Source organism: Eurypyga helias, unplaced genomic scaffold (genome assembly GCF_000690775.1).
Source record: "Eurypyga helias isolate BGI_N326 unplaced genomic scaffold, ASM69077v1 scaffold625, whole genome shotgun sequence".
In the NCBI taxonomy this organism is placed as follows: Eukaryota; Metazoa; Chordata; class Aves; order Eurypygiformes; family Eurypygidae; genus Eurypyga; species Eurypyga helias.
Window position 1 is genome coordinate 11,692 of NW_010251842.1, and position 1,260 is coordinate 12,951.

Genomic DNA, 1,260 nt, shown 5'->3' on the forward strand with positions numbered 1-1,260 from the left:
CACGTGCTGGAACACACACTTATTATCTTGATTAACATTTATATGATGGATGGCCTCCCGGTGCAGTGTTACTATCTAGCTAATGAAGGTGATGGCACACATTACAGAGCAAACTGTTTGTACCTAGATCACTTGCTGATGGACCACAGTGAAGTCCATCCCTCAGTCCTGCAGTGCGTAACCACAGCGGAGAGGGTTTTACAACATGCAGATGGGGTTCAGCCTGGTGAAACCGCTACAGCCAGGGCTGAACTCCTCATGTGTGAACTCTAATTTTGATTTTAAATTTGCAAGTTTCTTTGCAAGAAGCACTTTTTACGACTTTTAACATTTTCTCATTGTAATGTTGGTGACATTTTTGAGGGTAAAAGAAAAGGAACCAAGTGTCAACCAAAATTTCTCAACTTTATTCTTGAATACACAGGCAAAAAATAAAATTGCAGGAGTCCCTGATACTCCCGCAACCACAGTGTGTACCTTTTCCCCAGTACAGTCCTGCCTCTGCTTTTGAACAACCTTGAAATCACAGTCCGCTGACCCCGTAGGAGAAGGTGAATTCATGGCAGGCTGTTTCCCTGTCCTTGCTCAGGCTCTTTCCATTCGGTTTCTCCATCCCCAGGCTGCTCACCTTCTCAGAAGAGGGCAGAAAGGGGTGCTCTACCCTGAGGAAGAGCAAAGTGGTGTTTGGATGATTAAAGCCTATTCCCTGGCAAGAGAGGACCTTGGGAATTTAGAGTGTGAGTTCTGGGGTGAAGCAGGGGTTTTCAGACCCTGAATCCCATGTGCAAAGAGAAGCGATGGGCCATCAGCCATGGTGGTGATGCATCGTGCCGAAGGTGGAGGTGGGAGCATCGGCGGTTTGGGTGAGGAACAAAGCATCCCCCTCGCTGAGTGTGGTCATTTCTTCTGCAGACAGGGTGGCCAGAGAGGGACCTGCTTCTGCTGGTGCTGTCCAGGATGCAGCGACAGGGGCACGGGGGCCGGGCAGCAATGCTGGACGGGTGGGCGGCAGCATGGGATGCAGGGGCAGCGATGCTGCAGCGGACGGGGGTGCAGTATTACAGGGGGACAGGCATCCTCCACGGGGCACTGCTCCACTCGCCGCCGGGGCTTGCCGCAGCAACCTGGCTCCTCACTGTGCAGGGGTGGGCGGTACTGCTGCAAAGGCCGGCGGTGGATTTTCACGGGTGGGGAGCAGATGGGCTGCACGTGGCTCACCTCCACTCGCCGTCGCGGCTTGCCGAAATTGCAGCTTTGCTG

At 52.9% G+C, this 1,260-nt stretch overlaps 1 protein-coding gene across 1 annotated transcript in view; it reads right to left on the reverse strand.

Annotated features, from left to right (window-relative positions):
- Positions 1 to 897: 897 nt before the first annotated feature.
- LOC104510003 (keratin-associated protein 10-4-like) overlaps positions 898 to 1,260 on the reverse strand; it is a gene marked incomplete at its 5' end in the record, with an annotated part of 12,650 nt that continues 12,287 nt past the window's right edge. The window contains one exon of the mRNA XM_010152132.1: positions 898 to 1,260. This exon is cut by the window's right edge and continues 6 nt beyond it. Within this exon, the coding sequence (XP_010150434.1) occupies positions 898 to 1,260 (363 nt within the window).